Source organism: Panthera tigris, chromosome D1, assembly GCF_018350195.1.
Source record: "Panthera tigris isolate Pti1 chromosome D1, P.tigris_Pti1_mat1.1, whole genome shotgun sequence".
In the NCBI taxonomy this organism is placed as follows: domain Eukaryota; kingdom Metazoa; phylum Chordata; class Mammalia; order Carnivora; family Felidae; genus Panthera; species Panthera tigris.
In genome coordinates this window covers 58,363,009-58,383,017 of record NC_056669.1, presented here as the reverse complement: position 1 = coordinate 58,383,017, position 20,009 = coordinate 58,363,009, and the positions used below count along the sequence as shown (strand labels likewise).

Below are 20,009 nucleotides of genomic sequence, written 5' to 3'. Positions count from 1 at the left end.
AAAAGCCATATATGAAAGACCCAATGCTAATATCATCTTCAATGGGGAAAAACTGAGAGCTTTCCCCCTAAGGTCAGGAACAAGCCAGGGATGTCCCTCTTGTCACTGTTACTCAACATAGTATTGGAAATCATAGCCTCAGCAATCAGACAACACAAAGAAATAAAAGGCATCCAAATCAGCCAGGAGGAGGTCAAACTTGCACTCTTTGCAGATGACATGATACTCTATATGGAAAACCCAAAAGATTCCACCAAAAAACTGCTAGAACTGATCCATGAATTCAGCAAAGTCGCAGGATATAAAATCAATGCACAGAAATCGGGTGCATTCCTATACACCAATAATCAAGCAACAGAAAGAGAAATCAAGGAATTGATCCCATTTACAACTGCACCAAAACCCATAAAATACATAGGAATAAATCTAAGAGGTGAAAAATCTACACATTGATAACTATAGGAAGCTTATGAAAGAAATTGAAGAATACGCCAAAAAATGGAAAAAATATTCCATGTTCCTGGATAGGAAGAACAAATATTGTTAAAATGTCCATACTACTCAAAGCAATCTACACGCTCAATACAATCCCCAATAAAATAATACCAGCATTCTTCACAGAGCTAGAACAAACAATCCGAACATTTGTATGGAATGAGAAAAGACCCCGAATAGCCACAGAAATCTTGAGAAAGAAAACCAAAGATGGAGGCATCGCAATCCTGGACTTCAAGCTGTTTTACAAAGCTGTAATCATCAAGACACTGTGGTACTGGCACAAAAACAGACACTCAGATCAATGGAACAAAGTAGAGAACCCAAAAATGGACCCACAAACATTTGGCCAACTAATCTTTGACAAAGCAGGAAAGAATATGCAATGGAATAAAGACAGTCTCTTCAGCAAGTGGTGCTGGAAAAACTGGACAGCAACATGCATAAAAATGAACCTGGACCATTTTCTTATACCATACACAAAAAGAAACTCAAAATGGATGAAGGACCTAAATGTAAGACAGGAAGCCATCAAAATCCTTGGGGAGAAAAGCAGGCAAAAACCTCTTTGACCTTGGCCACAGCAACTTCTTACTCAACACATCTCCAGAGGCAAGGGAAACAGAAGCAAAAATGAATTATTGGGACCTCATCAAAATAAAAAGCTTCTGCACAGTGAAGGAAACAATCAGCAAAACTAAAAAGCAACTGATAGAATGGGAAAAGATATTTGCAAATGACATATCAGATAAAAGGTTAGTATCCAAAATCTATAAAGAACTTCTCAAACTCAACACTCAAAAAACAAATAATCCAGTGAAGAAATGGGCAAAAGACATGAATAGACACTTCTCCAAAAAAGACGTCCAGATGACCAGTGGGAATGCAAACTGGTGCAGCCACTCTGGAAAACAGTATGGAGGTTCCTCAAAAAATTAAAAATAGAACTACCCTATGACCCAGCAATTGCACTAGTAGGTATTTATCCAAGGGATACAGGTGTGTTGTTTCGAAGGGGAACATGCACCCCAATGTTGATAACAGCACTATCAACAATAGTCAAAGTATGGAAAGAACACAAATGTTCATCGATGGACGAACAGATAAAGAAGATGTGGTATACATATACAATGGAGTATTAGCCGGCAATCAAAAAAAATGAAAGCTTGCCGTTTGCAACTACGTGGATGGAGCTAGAGGGTATTATGCTAAGTGAAATTAGTCAGTTAGAGAAAAACAAACATCATATGACTTCACTCATATGAGGACTTTAAGATACAAAACAGATGAACATAAGGGAAGGGAAGCAAAACTAATATAAAAACAGGGAGGGGGACAAAACATAGGAGACCCTTAAATACAGAGAACTGAGATTTGATGGGGGATGGGGGAGAGAAGAAAATGGGTGATGGGCATTGAGGAGGGCACTTGCTGGGATGAGAACTGGGTGTTGTATCTAAGCCAATTTGACAATAAATTATCATAAAAAATAATTTCTCCCATCCTATGGGTTATCTTTTCTATATTCTTCTTTTTGAAATCTTTTTTTTTTTTAATGTTTATTTATTTTTGAGAGAGAGGAAGAACACAAGCAAGGGAAGGTCAGAGAAAGAGGGAGGGAGACACAGAATCTGAAGCAGGATCCAGGCTCTGAGCTGTCAACCCAGAGCCTGATGTGGGGCTTGAACCCACGAACCATGAGATCATGACCTCTGCTGAAGTTGGACACTTAACCGACTGAGGTACCCAGGCACCCCTGTCTTTTCTATATTCTTGAGAATGTTCTTCAATGCACAAAAGCTTTTAATTTAAGTCAAATTATCTGTTTTTTCTTTGGTTGCTTCTGCTTTAATGGCAAAGCTAAGAACACGGTGCCAAACCCAAGGTCATAAAGATTTACCTCTACGTTTTCTTCTATAGTTTTAGGTCACTGATCCATTTTGAGTTAATTTTTGTATATGGAGTGAGGCAGGGGTTCAACTTCATTCTCTTGCATGTGGTTATCTTGTCTCAGCACAAGTCTTTTGTTGAAAAAAGTAGTCTTTCTTTACTAAATGGCCTTGGCAACCTTGTTGAAAATCAATTGGCCATAGATGTTTGGGCTTATTTCTGGATTCTCAATTCTATTTCATTGGTCTATATATGTCTGTCTTTATGCTAGTACCACACTATTTTGATTAATCTTGAATTAACTTTTGAAATTGGGAAGTGTGAGTCCTTCAGCTTTGTTTTTTCTTTTCAATGCTGTTTTTGGGTATTCAGGGCCCCTTGGAAGTTCCATATGAATTTGAGGACAGGCTTTCCCATTTCTGCAAAAAAAGGTCATTGGAATTTTGATAGGGATTGATTGAATCTATAGATTGCTTTGGGGAATATGAACTCTTTCAATCCATAAATATGATTTCCATTTATTTAGGTCCTCTTCAATTATTTTCAGCAATGTTTTATAGTTTCTCAATGTACAAGTCTTTGAATCCTTTATTTAAATTTATTCTTGGTATTTTATTCTTTAGATGTTATTATAGCTGGAATTGTCTTAATTTTCTTTTGGTGTATTCATTGATGGAGCACAGAAACATAGCTGATTTTTGTGTTTTGATCTCGTACCTGTAATTTCACTGAATTGATTTATTAGCTCTAGTACTTTTTTCATGGTCTCTATAGTATTTTCTATATATAATTACGTCATCTGCAAAAACTGATAATTTCATTCTTCCCTTTCAATATGGATGCCTTCTACTTCTTTTTTCCTTGACTAATTGATCTGACTAGGACTTCCAGTACAGTAGGGAAAATGGGCATCTTTGTCTTGTTCCTGATCTCTAGAAGGAAAGCTTTCAGATTTTCACCATTAAGCACGATGTTAACTGTAGGTTTTTCATAAATGCCTTTTATCTGTTAAGGAAGTTCCCTTCTATTTCTAATTTGTGTTTTTATCATAAAAGAGTGTTTAATTTTGTCAAATGCTTTTTCTGTGTCTTTTCTTTTCCCTGTTTCTTTTGAGATGATAATAGTTTTTTTTTTTTCCTTTATTTTATTAAGTTTACTTTTTGGTTAGTCTTCAAGGTATTAAGAGTGGCAATAACGGACAAGTCAATTTCCAAAAAAAATACAGAATAACACTTCTTTTCTGAACTGTTAAAAAGCTATGTTACTAATTGGTAGGAGTCTCCTTATGCAGACAGAAAGCAAGCACACATGAACAAACTATAAAAGCCAGAACTACCTTTGGAGTTACTATCCTAGACAAAATATTTATGACAACATCTGCTTCAGTTACATATACAAAGCATTTCATAAAATATTAAGGAGCAAGCTTCATAAATAATTAAACTTAAACAAAAGCTCCTAGGGCCAGGTGTTTCTCTTCAGAGGATGAAAGATACAGAGAACACGATAATAGCTACAGTGTGTCAGTATGGATTACCCCCCCAAGTATCTTTGAGAATATGTACAGTTACAATTTAGATGGGGGCGGGAGAATAAACTCCTCCCTAAAAAGACAAAGTAATAATGGTGTAGAATAAAAACCTGAAGATTTTCAAACTTCTCTCTGGGTTATCAGATCACTGTGCTGGGTTCAGCAGTGTAACAAGAATAGCATAACAAGCTCTTTGTAACAGAAAAGCACATGGCATAAAACTTAAAGGTATGAGCTCTTCTAGTTTTTGGAACAAAGGGCTCAACTCCTAGTTATATCATTCTTACTTTCAATATAAACAGAAGAGGATATCATTTATCCTCATCCCTGGGGAGCAAGATATTCATATGAGTGAATGCAGAGAAAAATGAAAGCTTATCTCGTTATGTCCAAACCAGTTTATATATTTTTAATTCATTTTCTATGGAAATAATACAAGCTAAAGAGATAATATAGTATAGTAGTAGAGCATGGAAAATGTGATGTGTGAGTATGTAACCTCGGGCAGCCATATAAACTTCCTGAGTCTGTTTTCTTCTATATAACGGGCATGATAATATCAACCTCAGAGGATGTGCTTAAAACTCCTAGAAAATTAAGTGTTGTGTAAAATATTAGTTATTCTTTAAGACTAAATTTACCTGTTTTATAAACTAAAAGTAGTGTATCCAACATAACTTATTTTCAGAAAAAGAAATTTTTTTCCAATATATGAAATTTATTGTCAAATTGGTTTCCATACAACACCCAGTGCTCATCCCAAAAGGTGCCCTCCTCAATACCCATCACCCACCCTCTCCTCCCTCCCACCCCCCATCAACCCTCAGTTTGTTCTCAGTCAGAAAAAGATATTTTAAACAATTCTGTCAGAGGACAATCTCTCTGATAAAAATAAATGTAATAAAATATAATTTCTAATAAAATTAGAAATGAAAAATGTAACCCCACTACAATACTCCCACTGAATGAAAATTGGAAAAACTCATCTCTAAACAGTTCATGGGTTAACAAGGGGGACAATGTAGAAACAACAAAAAGCCCCTACATATAAAATGCAGTTAAAGTAGAAAAAGAAATTTTTAGCCTTAAGTGGATTTACTTGCAAGAAAGACTAAAACAAAGGACCTACTAGAAAAAGAAGCCTGAAAAAGAATAAGCACATAAACTGTAATAAAGTAGAAAGAAATAATAAATATAAAGGCAGGTATTAAGGAAATAGCAACAACATGAAGAAGTAGAGTAAAAGCTGGATCTTGGAGATTAAGAAGACAGATTAGTAAATTTGATCAAAATGAAAGAAAGCACAGCACACACAATATTAGAAATGGAAAGGAAGACGACAATAGAGTACCCAAGTTTATACACATATACCATCAAATTTGATAAATAAAATGGACTATTGTCTAGGAAAGTATAAGTTACCAAAATGTCCATCAACTGATGAATGGATAAAGAAATTGTGGTTTATATACACAATGGAATACTATGTGGCAATGAGAAAGAATGAAATATGGCCTTTTGTAGCAACGTGGATGGAACTGGAGAGTGTGATGCTAAGTGAAACAAGCCATACAGAGAAAGACAGATACCATATGGTTTCACTCTTATGTGGATCCTGAGAAACTTAACAGAAACCCATGGGGGAGGGGAAGGAAAAAAAGAAAAAGAGGTTAGAGTGGCAGAGAGCCAAAGCATAAGAGAATGTTAAAAACTGAGAACAAACTGAGGGTTGATGGGGGGTGGGAGTGAGGGGAGGCTGGGTGATGGGTATTGAGGAGGGCACCTTTTGGGATGAGCACTGGGTGTTGTATGGAAACCAATTTGACAATAAATTTCATATATTGAAAAAAAAAAAAAAAAAGGAACAGGAAGCCTGAATGGGCCAATAAATATACACAATTTGATCACTATTCAAAAATCAACCGCTCCACAAACAGAACAAAGCCAAGATGTTTTTATAGACTCATTCCCCCAACAGTCTCTTATGGAAAATTTCAAAGACACATACCTTAAAATAAAAAGAACTATATGCAAACACCCATATACCCACTACCTAGATTCTTCAATTAACATTTTTCTACATTTGCTTTCATATAACTACCCATCTTTCTACCCATCCTACTTTCTATACATCAATCCTTCTATATCTTGTATTGGATTCTGGAAAATCCAGAAAATCCAGGAAAATAGAAACATGATAGGATTTCAAAGCACCAGACTAGCGATTTTTATATTTCTGTATCAACTTAATATTCTATCCATCTATCTATCTATCTATCTATCTATCTATCTATCTACCTACCTACCTACCTACCTACCTATCTACCTATCTACTTTTTGAAGTAAACTCTAGGCCCTACATGGGGCTAGAACTCATGATCCCAAGATCATGCTCCACTGACTGACCCAGCTGTGTGCCCCCCAAATTAATATTTTAAATGTTTTTCTAAAAATAGAAATAGAGTCATAGTACACTGAAAACAAGAATAAATATATAAGGAGGTGCTCAGGAAGAAGAGTCTATGCTTCTTTTCTTAAGAAATCCTGATTCCTTTCCAAACAATTTCTTAAGGTATTAAGCCAGTTCCTGCTTCCCCTGCCAAAAAAGAGGATTGAATGAAATCTTTAAAAATAGCTGTTACAAAATGAATATAGTTTTACAAATGCATGCATTCAGCTGGGAAACATTTACTATGCATTTAATGTATCAGAATAAAAAAATTACTAATCATAAGAACAATTTATCTTCAAAAGGACAGTTTGTATGCTGCAAAAAAATTTTAATCTGTCAGGATCCTGAAGAAAAGCAATTTTGTTTATTTTCTCTGCACACAGTGTGAACATGCCAGCAAAGTTGCTGGATCCTAACACTTTTGAACAAAGATTTACCATCAATGAATGACAGCATGTAGGAGGTAAGGTTAATTTTTAAAAAACAAGATAAAGCCTTCATTTCTTGATCAGTGATAAAATGCTACTTTCCCTTTTGTGTCTTTTTATTATTTTTTACACTGACACATGACCTTGCTGTCCTTCCATATGAATGAGTTGAGTGCATTCAAAATTTATTTAAGTGGAAGGTAAAATTCCCTTTTTTCTTTTAAAGATTTTATTTATTTAAAAAATTTTTTAATGTTTATATTTGAGAGAGAGCGAAAGAGAGAGCGCATGAGCAGGGGAGAGGCAGAGAGAGAGAGAGACAAAGACAGAATCTGAAGCAGGCTCCAGGCTCGGAGCTGTCAGCACAGAGCCTGATGTGGGGTTCAAACTCACAAGCCATGAGATTATGACCTGAGCCAAAGTCAGATGTTCAACTGAATGAGCCACTCAGGCGCCCCTAAAGATTTTATTTTTAAGTAATCTCTACACCTAATGTGGGACTTGAACTTGCAACTCTGAGATCAAGAGTCACATGCTCTTCTGACTGAGTCAGTCAGGCACCCCGAAGGTAAAACTCTTTAAATCATTTCATCTCAAAAGCAATATGGCAGCAGAGTGATAATCCTGCACTAGCTTGTACCATTACCTCCCCTTTTCCCCTTTGTGCCAACTCATCAAGAACACCATGCAACTTTGTTAGAAGGAAAAGTGTTTCCAGGAGATTTGTCCTTTAAAGCATTCTTCTAAAGTACCGGTGACTTCATTTTGTTTGTATGCAAAAACATTTTAGATTCTAAAATGGATAACATCACATATTTCACTAAAGGTAACTTACCTTGCTGGAGGTTTCTAATAAAAACTGGAATGTGTTCTGCACAGCTTGGCATGTCTCTAGCTCAGTCCGGCTGAAGGCTATTAAATAATCCTTCAGGTGATCATACACATTTCCATCAAGAGCCTGTAAAAGAGTAATAAACAAAAGCAAAAAAAAATTATGACAAAGCTTTGATACAGAACCCCTACTGTTCACAAGGTAAATTCAGTTTAAAATCTATTAATAATAAATGGACAAAAGATAAAGATTGTTACATAAATGTACTTATAACCAGTAAACAATCACTTGGGAAAATGCTGAATCTTTCTAATAAATAGGAACTAAAAAAGATAAAATCCAATATTGGTAAAGCTGTAGAACAGCTTGGATATCCTGTAGAAACAGGATACACTTGGAGACAAAGTTATTGGGTTCTGATCTTTGTTCATCTGTTTATTAACTGCCATCAGCCACTGTAGTCATTTTATAACAGAGTAGGTGTAGGAGTTAAATGGAACTGTGGATGTGAAAGGATCCAGGCACAGTGCCTGAAACAGAGTAGACATGCAATCATTAATCTCCTCCATTTTTCCTCATCCACTGTTGGTAGGATTATAAATTAGCATACTCTTACTACAGAGCAGTCAGAGAAAAAAACACAATAGCAATGGTTAGAAAAAAGTGATTTAGAAATACACTTTTGAAGAAACACCAATGAAATGTCTATAAAGAATTTTAAACATTCTTCTTTGTTTAAGCATTTAGAGTAGGATTCACTGAAATTGAAAGAAAAAAAAAAGAAAACCGCCAAACATTTGAAAAATAATTAGGCTATGATATATATAATAACTGAAATATATGCACCAACAAAAACTATGGTAACTATACTGTTGCAAAAGTAGGTACAAAATAATTTTAGGTTAAAAAAAAAGTAAAACAAATAGTATACATATTAGCAACAACTATGGGGAAAATACATCTATAATAATAGCAATAATCAAAAAAAGGTTCTGGAGTCCTGCCAATCAATGGAAATTTTCTTAAAAATTGAGGTAAAATTTTCACAACATAAAATTCACCACTTTAGCTATTTTAAAGTATACAATTCAGTGGCTTTTAGCACATTCGCAATGTTGTGTAACCACCAGTACCATCTACGTGCAGCATATTTGCACTGCCCCCAAAAGAAATCCCACATCCATTAGGTGGTGACTCCCATTTCTCCCTCGCCGCCCCCACCTCTGACAACCATTAATCTTTCTACCTCTAAGGGGTTTGCCTAGACATTTCATATAAATGGAACCATATAACACGTGTCATTTTGTGCCTGCCTTTATCACCAGGCATAATGTTTTCAAGGTTCATCAATGTATTAATATTTCATTTCTTTTTATGACTGAATAATATTCTTTTATATGGATATACCACATTTAGTACCCATTCATTGGTTGATGGGCATTTGGGTTGTTTCCACTTTTTGGCTATTATAGATAATGCTGCTATGAACATTTATGTATAAGTTTTTATTTGAACACCTGTTTCCAATTCTCTGGGTATATGCCTACTAGTGGAACTGCTGAGTCCTATGATAATTCTATGTCTAACTATTTGAGGAACTGCCAAACTTTTCCACAGTGGCTGCACCATTTTACATCCCCATTAACAATGTATAAAGGTTCCAATTTCTCTACATCCTCATCAATGCTTGTTGTTTTCTGTTTGTTTTTTTTTAAATTATTCAAGCCATGCAAGCAGTATCTCCTTGTGGTTTTGACTTGCATTTCTCTAATGACTAATAATGTTGGGGATCTTTTCATGGGCTTACTGGCCATTTGTATGTTGTCCTTGGAAAAATGTCTACTCAAGTCCTTCGCTCGTTTTTAAATTGGGTTGTTTTGTCTTTTTGTTGTGGGGTTGTAAGAGTTATTCATATAATCAGATACATGTCTTTTATTAGATGTATGACTTCCAAATATATTCTCTTATTTTGTGGGCTGTCTTTTCACTTTCTCAATAGCGTCCTTTGATGCACAAAAAGTTCTTATTTTGATGAAGTCTAATTTAGCTATTTTTCTTTTGTTGCTTGTGTTCTGGTATCATATCCTCAATGGAGGTTTTACAGTAAATAAACTCTTTGTACATCTTATGTCTGGCTATTCCATTAAACTTTTACTATATCACTGATTTTTAAAAAATGCACACCTATCCCTGAAGCACTGAGTAATAAAGCTGCACATTCTATAGTGCTTACTCCACCAGATGGCACCATCAAGCACTTTAAATATAGGCAGTGCAAATGCCTTAAAATTCCTTTCCACGTAGTCATGTAACATCCCCAGGGAGACTGCTGGTACTGTCTGAATACGAATTCCTAACTTAAGACATGCTTTTCATGAACTTGTTAAAAAAGAAACATATAAATTCTTCTGATATGGCTTTGCCTTAGAAATGCTCTTGGTAGATGGTCTTAACCTCATGTTTGCAGGAAACTGGAGCATTTTTATTTAAACACAGCAAGTAGCAATATAGGCATCATGAGCTCCCAGCCTCTGAATTTTTGATTCAGTAGGCTGGGGTGGTGGTGGGGAGCTGAGAATTTACATTTTCTAACAACTTGCTGCTTGTCTGGGGACCATACTTGGAGAATCACTGGACTAAATGGTCATTTTAACTGATGAGGTTCAACATTTCCACAGACTTAGATCCTGGTGAGCCTGTAGAGGCAGAGTGGCTGGAGGCAGAGACGTCTACCATCCTGAATAGGGTCAACAGCCCCAGTACAGCAGTACAGCAGCTATTTCTAACAGAATAATGTCCTACATCATAATTAGAGGCAGCATTATGCAACACGGGAAAGAACTTGAGTTCTGAAGTTGGATGTGGGTTAGAATCCCAGCACTGTTACTTAGTTCATCATTTTGATGGCTTTCTCATTTGTAATTAGGTAAAGTGGGAATACAACATACTCCACAGGCACATTGTGAAAATTAACTAAAGCAAAGGAAGTGACACAATGTTAATCTCCTTTCTTGCCTTCTTCAAAAATCTTCAATGGATTGGCCACATATTGATAACTGTTAAAGCTGGGTAATGAATACATGGGGGTATTTATACTACTCTTTTTTATTACAGTGTATGTTGAGAATTTTCCATAAAAAAATAAAAAGAAAGCCTGGATATCAGATTAGGAAAAAAAGTGATGCCACAATTTTTTTTTCAATGGTTCCCACTGTATATTTTGAAAAGTCAAAATTCTTTAGCTGGTATCTACGTTCCTTTACCATCTAGTCCCAAACTACCTCTCATTAGCACCATCTCTAATCATTGTTATCTGCATTGTACTCTACATCCCAACCAGACTGAGCCTTTTTAGAGAATGCCACTCACCTTCATGTTTCCAGTTAAGTTATTCTGTTGGTTTGGAATGTTCTTCCCCCCTTCTCTTCATTCAAATAGTAATAACTATAACTGACACAGGCAGCTAACATATACTAATGATATTTGACCTAGAGCTCTCGCTCTCCCTCTTTCTCTCTCCTCTCTCTCTCCCCCTCTCTCTCGAGAGTAGGTGATTGCTGGGATGGAAGGTGAGTCAAAAATAGCCAAATGGCTATAACTAAATGGCTAGTCTTCCTACCAAATAGAGAAAGTCTGTCTTCAGTAGAAGAGATTTATACCAATTCACAAGGAAAAGCAATGATGAGAAATTTGGCAGAGTGAAGATGGGAATGGGGAGGCAAAAGGGAGGGACAAGGAATGTCTTCAGATTGGGTGGTTTCTGAATAAGCACCCCCTTGTCCTTTCTGTGATTGGTTACCTGAGCCAACAAATTCCCACTTTGCTCACGCTACTTTGAATTAGGTCTTGTTGAGTTGAGTTTGTTATTTGCAATTAAGAGACTCCTCACTAAAGGGTTCTGAATGAGGGGCACCTGGGTGGCTCAGTTGGTTAAGTGTCTGACTTCAGCTCAGGTCATGACCTTGCGGTTCGTGGGTTTGAACTCCGCATCAGGCTCTGTGCTGACAGCTCAGAGCCTGGAGCCTGCTTCGGATTCTGTATCTCCCTCTCTCTCTCTCTCTCTGCCCCTTCCCTGCTTGCACCCTCTCAAAAATAAATAAACATTAAAAAAAATAAAGGGTTATGAATGATAACTAGCTTGTACTGGCTGTACTATCTAAATTATTTCTTTTGATTGTATTATAAGAAAAACTTTGATTCATCTAGGTAATTAATTGTAAGTAATAATAATTCAATAACTTGCTTTATATTCCTGGTTCTCTTCAATTAACCAGATCTAAAAGTCTGAGGTAGACAATTTTTTATTGCAAAGCTGAATCACAAATACATTCCAAAAGCTACATGTATTTCTCAGAAAATTTAAAGTAAGGTAAGAACTACTCAAATCTTTCAATAAAAGGTAAATGTGCCACAATTATAATATTTGACAAGGGCATGCACAGTGAAGATGCATCTGAGTCCTGTGTAAAATTTATTTTTTTTAAGTTTACTTATTTATTGGGGGGGGGGGCAGAGAGAGACGGGAGGGGGAGGGGGGGAGACAGAGGATCCGAAGTAGGCTCTGTGCTGATAGCAGAGAGCCTGATGTGGGGCTTGAACTCATGAACCATGAGATCATGACCTGAGCTGAAGCTGGATGCTTAAATGACTGAATGACCCAGGTGCCTTCCTTGTGTAGCGTTCAATGAGCAAGGCACAAGAATGTTCTAAGTATACTTGTTTGTTCATTTTCAAGTGAGCAATTGTGCACAAACTTCAATTAATATAGACTTGTGTGAAGAACCACAAATTTTGTAATCAATGGTAAACTAGAATTCACATATGTGCTCAGAAATGGCAGAAGCATTCTTTCAAGGTTTATACAAATATGAGTTAATCTGGCAGTATGAGCTCCTTGGTGGTCTCCACTATGCAAAAATTTGGTAGGTTAACTCATCCAAGTATGTATTTGAAACGTAGTCAAACTTAAAAAATTATTTGATACAAACTGCTAGGGGAAGAAGTCTGTAATACCTGAAATGAGAAACCACAGGCCTTTGATCAGCCATATGTTTTAATAGTCTAGCAGTTTTTCAATTTGAAAAATTGAATTTGAATGTGTTTAAGCAGCCATGTTCTTTTCTCTTACCCATAGACCACACACTCCCTTATGTATTATTACCCCTGCCCTCTTTACTCATTGGATCAACCTGATCTCTAAAATCAGTTGAGTTTGAAATCAAACCTCGTAATAGTAAATACTCAAAATAGTAAGAAGGAAGGAAGGAAGGAAGGAAGGAAGGAAGGAAGGAAGGAAGGAAGGAAGGATAGAAAGAAAGAAAGAAAGAAAGAAAGAAAGAAAGAAAGAAAGAAAGAGAAAAAGAAAGAAAGAAAGAAAGAAAGAAAGAAAGAAAGAAAGAAAGAAAGAAAAGAGAAGAGAAAAAAGAAAATTGGGCTGTCTTAACAAATTCAGAAATTTAAAATACTAGGGTGTTCCACTGAACATTTATTTTCAGGAAAGTAGAAATTCTCTGGAACACGTTGGAAGAGGAAAATTATGCTGAATAAGGAGTTAGGAGAAAGAAAATGTGACATTTTTCTAAGCATTTGGTGCAATGTCCCCTACAGTGAGAACTTTAAACAGTGGCCTCCTTATTTGGATCCAGGAAGGGCACAGATTCCGTAGTCATATGGTTATGTTGAAATCTCTTTAGTTTCCTTAATACAGCCTAGGAAGGCAAACTCTTCTAAGAGCAATGGGCATTCTAAAATAGTCTTTGGGTAAAAGTCAAGGATATAAATATCAAGATGATGATAAATTTGAGCTCTCTTAAATCATAAAATTCTACAGTCCTCCTATGCTGATGGAAGAGAACAATGATTGCCTGCCTGCATTTGTTTCTTTCTGAGAAGACCTTACCTATACTTAACCAGGATGCAGAGAAAGTAGATTTTCACAAATTAAGAGAGATTAAAGAAGTCATGGGAATGAAAGGTACAGCACAGGGAATATAGTCAATGGTACTGTAATAGTGTTATAATGGTGACATATAGTAGCTACACTTGCAGTGAGCATGGCATTATAGAGTTGTCCAATTACTATGTCATACACCTGAAAATAATGTAACATTGTGTCAACTATGCTTTAATAAAAAATTTTTTTAAAGATATCAAAGCACGTACTGAGTTGCATCTGTATCACTGTAAATATCTTAAGACATGACTGAATATGTCAATTGATATAAAGTAAAATTAGAAACACATCACCCAATTTTATACTTGTGGTTGTTTTGTTTAAAAGCATTGGGTTACTTCAGGTTCTGTGAAAGAGGAAACAAATAAGAAAGCTCCCCTCTGTGAACTATAAAACTCCAGGAAAGGAAAATTCAACACTGCTTCTCTATGAAGTCTGTGTTGTCCTCTCCCTCTCTCTTTTTTTAAGTTTATTTATTTTGAGAGAGAAAGAGAGTGTGCATGAGCGTGAGAGCGCATACAAGTCAGGAAGGGGCAGAGAGAAAAACAGAAGGAATCCCAAGCAGGCTCTGCACCATCAGTGCAGGGACGGATATGGGGCTCGAAATGATGAACTGTGAGATCATAACGTGAGCTGAGATCAAGAATATGCCCCTCTGTGTTGTCCTCTTGAGTTATTTACTAGCATGCATAATTGCTGGTGAGTGTGGTGAAACCATCTCAATATTTAGGTTGCAACCCTAAAGCAGTATGGTCCGATAGAAAGCTTTGAACCATATATGCTTGCATTCAAATCCAGGTCCACTGCTTATGAAAAATATTACTCTAAGCAAGTACTGAATCTTCCTTCTTTAAACTCCTGATCTGATGGAGTCAAAAAAGTATAGTATTTGTAAAAGATGATTATTAGAATAATAAAGCTTCACCATTTCTATGTTCTATCCAGGATTTTCATCTATTTCCCTTATAGGACCCATAGTGAGGGTTTTTTTTTTGTGACAGACTTGGTTTTGAATCTTAATTCTATTATGTACTTAAGGCCTCAGTTTCCCCATTTATAAAACAAAGAATAATGTATCTTCTCATGAGATCTGTAAAATAGGCATTTTCAAGTGTACCACTCTAATTCGATGTTTCTTTTATTATGTTTTTTTGGGAATTATTTTCACAGTGGTTGCCCGGAGATTACAACTAACATCTTAATTTAAAGCAAACTGGTTTGGATTAATGCAAACTTAATTTCAACGGTGTATCAACTTTGGTCCTACATAGCTCTATTGCTACCCTCCTCTGTGCTATTACTGCCATACAAATGTATCTTTAACACATTATAAGTCCATCAACATTTTATAATTTTGTTTGTTTATTTATTTATTTACATTTTAGAAAGAGAGAAAGCATATAAGCGGGGGAGGGGGCAGCAGGAGAGATGGAGAGGATCTCAAGCAGACTCCATGCTCAGGGCGGAGCCCCACGCAGGGCTCAATCTCACTACCCTGAAATCACGACCTGAGTCAAAATCAAGAGTCAGACACTCCACCGACGGAGCCACCCAGGTGCCCCATGTTCATGTCTTTTAAATCAGACTTTAAATATTCCTTTCTCAGACTGGATAATCTCAATTGTCTCACCTTAAATTCATGGATTCTTTCTTTTGCCAGCTCAGATTTGCTGCTGAACCCTTCTAGTGCATTCCTATTTTAGTTATTGTCCTTTCCTACACCAGGATTTCTATTTGGCTCTTTTTTATAATTTCTCTTTGTTGATATTCTCTCTTTGGTGGGACATTATTCTCATACTTTAGTTCTTTGGCTTTATGGTTTCCTTTAGCTCTTTGTTAAAAATAGGTGATTTAAAATCTTTGTCTAGTAAGTCCAATGTATGTACTTCTTTAGGGTCAATTTCTATTGACTCCTTTTAGTCCTCTCGAAGGGCTATACACTCCTGTTTCTTTGCATATGTCATAATCTTTTAAGAACTTTCCATTTAAAATAATGTAATTGGGGGCGCCTGAGTAGCTCAGCTGGTTGAGCGTCTGACTTTGGCTCATGGCTTGTGAGTTCGAACTCCGCGTTGGGCTCTGTGCTGACAGCTCACAGCCTGGAGCCCACTTCAGATTCTCTCTCTCTCTCTCTCTCTCTCTCTGCCTCTCCCCTGCTTGTGTTCTGTCTCCCTCTCTCTTTCTCAAAAATAAACATTAAAAAAATGTTTTTAAATAATGTAATGTAGTACTTCAGGAAATCAGATTCCTCTTTCTCTCCCCAAGATTTATTGTTGCTGCTGCTATTTATTTAGTGACTATGTTTTTACCTCAGTGCTCCAGGGAATCCAGAATTTTCCAAGAAGCTTCAGAGACTCCACAAATACTTGATTGAGAAGTTTTAATAAGCATGGTTTTGACCATTTTTTAATATATACAAACTGATTTTAGTCTGTCAGCCATCCATTATTTTCCATCTCACTCTACTGCTAACCATAATCTTCATTTCTAACAAATCCATCAGAATCAGCACTCAAGTAAAATGTGATAAAGGTGAGTGACATGCCCAGATGATCTTAAGGCAGGTATATGTCAAAACATTCAAGCCAAAATCTACTGGCTTGAGTATAGTGCTTTCAGAAATCTCTTGCCTGTGTTCCAATTTCAGTAGCCCCAAATCTCTTTTGTTCCTCACATATACAGAGCATAGATAAAACTAATCAGAGTAGTTTTTCTTAAAGTGGAAGCTAAGGTATAATCACATAATCTTTGCAGTTCATAAATTCATTGTAGCAATTTAAATTTTTTTGTTTTCATCTAAATAATTTTTAAATGATATAATTTAATCCAGGACAATATGGAAGATCAACCTTTTACTGGGGAATTGCCGTGGGATCTCTGTGCCCACGCTTATGTTTATGATCAATGTGTCAAGTTGTTTTAATCCAATGGTCCTAGGTTAATGAAAAGAGCTCTTGTACTTGAAATGACCTTGAACTTAAAATGTAAATGACATATTTGCAAGATGTGGAGATAAAATGACATCTGTGAACACTTTACTAACAAAACAAAAGGGGTGATGAGGAAGAGTCATTATAGGCATACGGAAGAACAGGCACGGATTTTCAAAACAGCTTAGAGACAGCATCATAATTCATATCTCAAGTAGCAATTTATGTTCCACTAATCTTTATCAGCTATCATATTTAATTATTTCATCAATTTGAATTTGACTGATTTATAGACTTGTTTGCATTTAAATGGTATTTTTTGTTGTTGTTTTATACTTATATAAAAACTATAAACAAAAGTTTTTAAGCTGGAGGCAAGGAGAGCTAGAGGGCCAAAAGGCCTGATGGAGGAAACCGAAAGACTTCTGGAAGAAACTATAATAGACGTTCAGCTCTCTAGGTATATAAACTAGGAAATTGTAGGTATCAGATAGCAAATATGACTGCTGCAAACCTAAGAATTTTTGGCATTCCAAATTAAATCTAGAATTTTCCCATATTGATCTTTTGGCTGTTATTTCAGTGGCATCTTTTATGTGTACTTTTGACATGAAAGTACTGAAATGCCAGAAAATAGTTAGCATGGAGAATATAAAGCTTTAATTTTAGTTCAGGAGGCAATATCCCTAATGCAAGCAATATGAAAGTTCCTTACATTGAAATTTTGGGGAAGAGTTGATATACATTTTTTTTGGATATATGGGACCATTAATGGAAAGGAAATAGTATGATGGTTTAGATGTTTCCTTTGGTCTCCTCCTAACTACAACTGATGGTTGTAGTGAACATGGTCTGATCATTACAGCCCCATGACAGCCTCTGACTGAAACAATCTTAGGTGTATGGTATACTCAAACGTGACAGCTACATTTCTTTTCTTTTTTTCTTTTAATGTTTATTTACTTGAGAGAGAGAGAAAAAGAGAGAGAGAGAGAGCAGGGGAGGGGCAGAGAGAGACACACACACAGAATCCGAAGCAGGCTCCAGGCTCTGAGCTGTCAGCACAGAGCCCGATATGGGGCTCGAACTCACATACCGTGAGATCATGACCTGAGCCGAAGTCGGTCGCTTAACTGACTGAGCCATCCAGGCGCCCCACAAATACTTTCTTTAAAAAAAATTTTTTTTAAATGTTTACTTATTTTTGAAGGAGAGAGAGAGAGACAGGGTGAAGCAGGGGAGTGCCAGAGAGAGAGGAAGACACAGAGAGAAGCTCCAGGCTCCAAGCTGTCAGCACAGAGCCCGATGCGGGGCTTGAATTCATGAACCATGAGATCACAACCTGAGCTGAAGTTGGACATTTACCCAACTGAGCCACCCAGGTGCCCCAAGATTATAAATACTTTCTAAAAATATAATAAGGATAAGAGTCACAGAAGTTTGGTCTTTATATGTATGTAATGAAAGTGGCCTTTGAACTAAACATGTAAAGCAGGATATTTTCAAATTTTAATATAGTAGCCAAATTGTACTTTTGGGGGTATGTAGTTATTCAGGACATCAAAGCTTTCAAGTACAGAGTCTATGAAAAAAGAATTTGGCTTTCTTATTATAAACACTCACATGTCCATTCTTAATTCAATTCCAGCAACAACCTCTGCTGTGCTCAGCACTATTTGAATCACAGAAAAAAAACATTAACTGAGGACATTCAGGAAGAAAGCAAGGAAGATCAAGAAAGACAGGATCCATTTCTCAGCAGCAGTGACAATAATTCGTCTTCTAAAAAAGTTACAACTAAACATATCCCCCCCGCATTTTAGTAAGACTGTAGTTGTAACACATTGTGCCTCAAATACCTGAGTAATGGATTCAAAATTATAAAAGAAAATATTAACTTTCTACTTTCTTATTCCAAAGTTTAATGTTACCTACAATTATAACTTAGTTTTCTTTAAAGAGTTGTGGAGGTTTACTCAGATTTTAAAAGCTGCCTATTTGGTGCAAACATTCCAGCTTCTGTTAGATTTTGATCTCTTAGAGAAAACTCCTCGCCTTCTAGGCATCTATAACAATGGTGGGTGACTTTCTGTAAACAAGCAGTAAAGTTCCAGGGAGCTTCTTCGTATCTGTGGATTAGACAGTCTCCAATGGCAAGAGCCCCCTGTGTTTTGTGCACCAGTGCTATACTCTCTATGTAGAAAGCACAAAGACACGCTGAAAAGGCATTTATAGCCTAACACAGATGATTCCTGGCTCTAATTTAAAGAGGGAGGACAAATACATTTTAGCCCTAAGTGGGAATCAGATTATTTATCATCCTTACCCTTTTAAACTTGTCACTACAAACATTTTAGGGACTGAAGGTCTCACAACAATATTTAAGTGAAATGAGACTTTGTCGCATGTGTGTGTTCATTCTACGCTGCTCACAAATGCACCACATTTTTGATACTAAAAGGCCTTTTATAAAGCATGTTAGTATTTCAGGTGATACGAACAAAACTGACCACACACATGTATGTCTCCAAAATGCAGTTTCCAAATATCATTTTAATATTAAAGGAAATAATATATGGAATAATATTAGCACGATGTGTGGCAAGTAATAAATAATGAATGAAGTTACTTTTATATTTTTATTCTCCTTCAAGAGAACAGAGGCCATGTGGATCTTGTTCTCTATTGTGCCTCCAGTAAATGGTACACAGAAAGCACCTAGAAAATATCTGTTAAATTATAAATGAATGGTCTGAAATAAAAATGTCTGCTAACAGTACTGTATCTCCAATGTCTAAAATAGCATCTCATAGGATATAGAACATAATAAATTACATTGGATATCAGTTTGCTTGGTACAAAATATAGGCTGCAACTCTGTTAATGTGTCATTACTATCTTCAGCAGTGATTGTCTTGGTCTTTTAATCATCCACCCTTTGCTTCAATTTGTTTTTTTCTTTTTTTTTAATGTTTGTATATTTATTTTGAGGGAGAGAGAGAGAGAGAGTGCAAGCATGCTATTGGGGGAGAGAGGCAGAGAGACAAGAAGAAGGAATCCAAAGCAGGCTCATGCTCAGTGCAGAGCCCTATGTGGGGCTTGATCCCATGACTGTGAGATCTCGACCCAAGCTGAAATCAAGAGCTGGATACTTAACCAACTGAGCCACCCAGCCACCCCAAATTGTTTTTTATTTTTTTAAATGCTTATTTATTTTGAGAGAAAGAGACAGCAAGAGTGAGGGGGGGCAGAAAGAGAGGAGAGAGAGAATCCTATGTAGGCTCCACACCAGGGTCAATCTCACCAACTGTGAGATCATGATCTGAGCTGAAATCAAGAGTCAGATGCTTAATCAACTGAGCCAACCAGGCGTCCCTTTTCGTCAATTTGTAACTGGCAAGAAAAGTGGTTTAAATAACACAAATGAAAATGTTCAATTTATTAGCAAGCAAAAAATTAAAATATTTAATTACGAATATTATATAATTATCCAAATTG

General features: G+C 36.3%; 1 protein-coding gene and 1 long non-coding RNA gene across 5 annotated transcripts in view; one reads left to right on the top strand and one right to left on the bottom strand.

Annotated features, from left to right (window-relative positions):
* FCHSD2 (FCH and double SH3 domains 2) overlaps positions 1–20,009 on the bottom strand; it is a 296,241-nt gene that overhangs the window by 74,599 nt on the left and 201,633 nt on the right. For all 4 annotated transcript variants that reach the window (XM_042959277.1, XM_042959278.1, XM_007080887.3 and 1 more), the window contains one exon: positions 7,632–7,754. In XM_042959277.1, coding sequence (XP_042815211.1) covers positions 7,632–7,754 — 123 coding nt within the window. The remainder of the gene's footprint in view (positions 1–7,631; positions 7,755–20,009) is intronic.
* On the top strand, positions 10,201–19,507 carry LOC122231380. Its single transcript, XR_006208594.1, has 3 exons — positions 10,201–11,197; positions 15,896–16,113; positions 18,160–19,507. It is a non-coding gene; the product is annotated as an uncharacterized LOC122231380 (long non-coding RNA).